The following is a 1,770-nucleotide window of genomic DNA, read 5'->3' as shown; positions in this document are numbered from 1 at the left end:
CGACCGCATGTCTACATTTATCATAATATCTTGCTTTTATTGTGGTATTTGTAAAGTAGTGTCGTTGCTCAATTAACATGAATTAGGAGAAATCTAACCTCTTCTGTTCCTCTTTATAACTATCTACAAAATAGCAGAGGTGAGTGGAAGTGGAGCTCCATCAATCCTGGAGACCAGGGTTAAAGAAGTGCTGGAATATTTTAGTACTAAATAAAAAATATCATCACCGAGAAATACTGTGATTTTTTGCAGATGGACCATATACCCACAACAAAAGCTAGATCAACGGAAAGAATGAGCAACGTAACCGAATTCATCCTGCTGGGCCTGACTCACAATCCAGAACTGCAGAAATTCTTCTTTGTTGTGTTTTTAATCACCTATTTTGTCACATTGGCAGGTAACCTGCTCATCTCGGTCATCATCTTCATCAGCCCGACCCTGGGTTCTCCCATGTACTTTTTTCTGTCTTATTTGTCCGTCATAGATGGTTTCTACTCTTCTTCCACAGCACCCAAAATGATCTTTGACTTGATCTCTGAAAAGAACACAATATCCTTCAATGGCTGCATGACTCAGCTCTTTACTGAGCATTTCTTTGCTGCAGCTGAGATCATCTTGTTAATTGTCATGGCCTGTGACCGCTATGTAGCTATCTGCAAGCCCTTGCACTATACAGACATCATGAGCCGACGTATGTGTGGATTCCTGGTGGGGATGGCTTGGATTTTGGGATTTGTTCATGCAGGGGTTCAGATTTTGTTCATGGCCCAGTTACCATTCTGTGGTCCCATTGTCATTGACCACTTTATGTGTGACTTAATGCCTCTTCTGGAGCTGGCCTGCACAGACACTCACACTTTGGGGCTCCTAATTGCTGGAAACAGTGCGTCACTGTGTTTGCTCATTTTTTCTATGCTGCTTGCTTCCTATGTCATTATCCTGCGCTCCCTGAGGACTCACAGCTCTGAAGGGCGTCGCAAAGCCCTGTCCACCTGTGCCTCTCACATCACTGTTGCCATCTTATTCTTTGTACCTTGTTCATACTTGTACCTCAGACCCATGACCTCCACCCCTGCTGACAAGGCTGTGACTGTGTTTTGTACCTTAGTAACACCTATGTTGAACCCTTTAATTTACACCCTAAGAAATGAAGAAGTGAAAAATGTCATGAAGAAGCTCTGGGGACAAATAATGAAAACTGGTGATAAATAAATTTTGTGATTTGAGTATTTAATAAAGAATATCTAGTGATATTTTATAGAGCTTTATTGCCCTTCTTAGTTGATGAAACGTGGAACAGTCGATTATCCTGTCTGCCTGCATCAATGTTTATTTGGAGCACATAAAGCAGGCTGGGCTGACACACTCCTTAAGGCACAGCAGAAACAGCATCAAGAGCCAGTGATAGTTTCAGAAGCCCCTGAAATGCTAAATTTCCTTAAAATAAAAATTAAAAATGAATATGATCTAAATTCAACTTGGATTTGTCTTTATACCAATTCACTCATAAAATGTCATTTTTAATATATTTTATGGAAGAAAGGACCCACAAACGCAAAAGTACCAAGGACTCACAAAAGTTATATTATTGTCGTGACTGGAGATATGAGACAGATCAACAGCAATATTCTTGACACCTTTCATACCCAGCACTACACCTAGAATAAAGTTTTATTTCAAAAGAGGAAAACCAACTACATTCAAGTATGAAAGGATTTTAGAACAGTAGAGAAAGAGTCTTCTAGAAGTACTTTCATCAATCTATAC

At 39.9% G+C, this 1,770-nt stretch overlaps 1 protein-coding gene across 1 annotated transcript; it reads left to right on the top strand.

Annotated features, from left to right (window-relative positions):
• Window positions 1-294: 294 nt before the first annotated feature.
• LOC134375859 (olfactory receptor 4C45-like) lies at window positions 295-1,215 on the top strand. The gene has a single exon (XM_063094615.1). The coding sequence runs from the start codon at window positions 295-297 to the stop codon at window positions 1,213-1,215; it is 921 nt and encodes a 306-aa protein (XP_062950685.1).
• Window positions 1,216-1,770: the final 555 nt, after the last annotated feature.

Source organism: Cynocephalus volans, chromosome 4 (genome assembly GCF_027409185.1).
Source record: "Cynocephalus volans isolate mCynVol1 chromosome 4, mCynVol1.pri, whole genome shotgun sequence".
NCBI classification, from domain to species: domain Eukaryota; kingdom Metazoa; phylum Chordata; class Mammalia; order Dermoptera; family Cynocephalidae; genus Cynocephalus; species Cynocephalus volans.
This window is presented reverse-complemented; position numbering and strand designations above follow the sequence as displayed.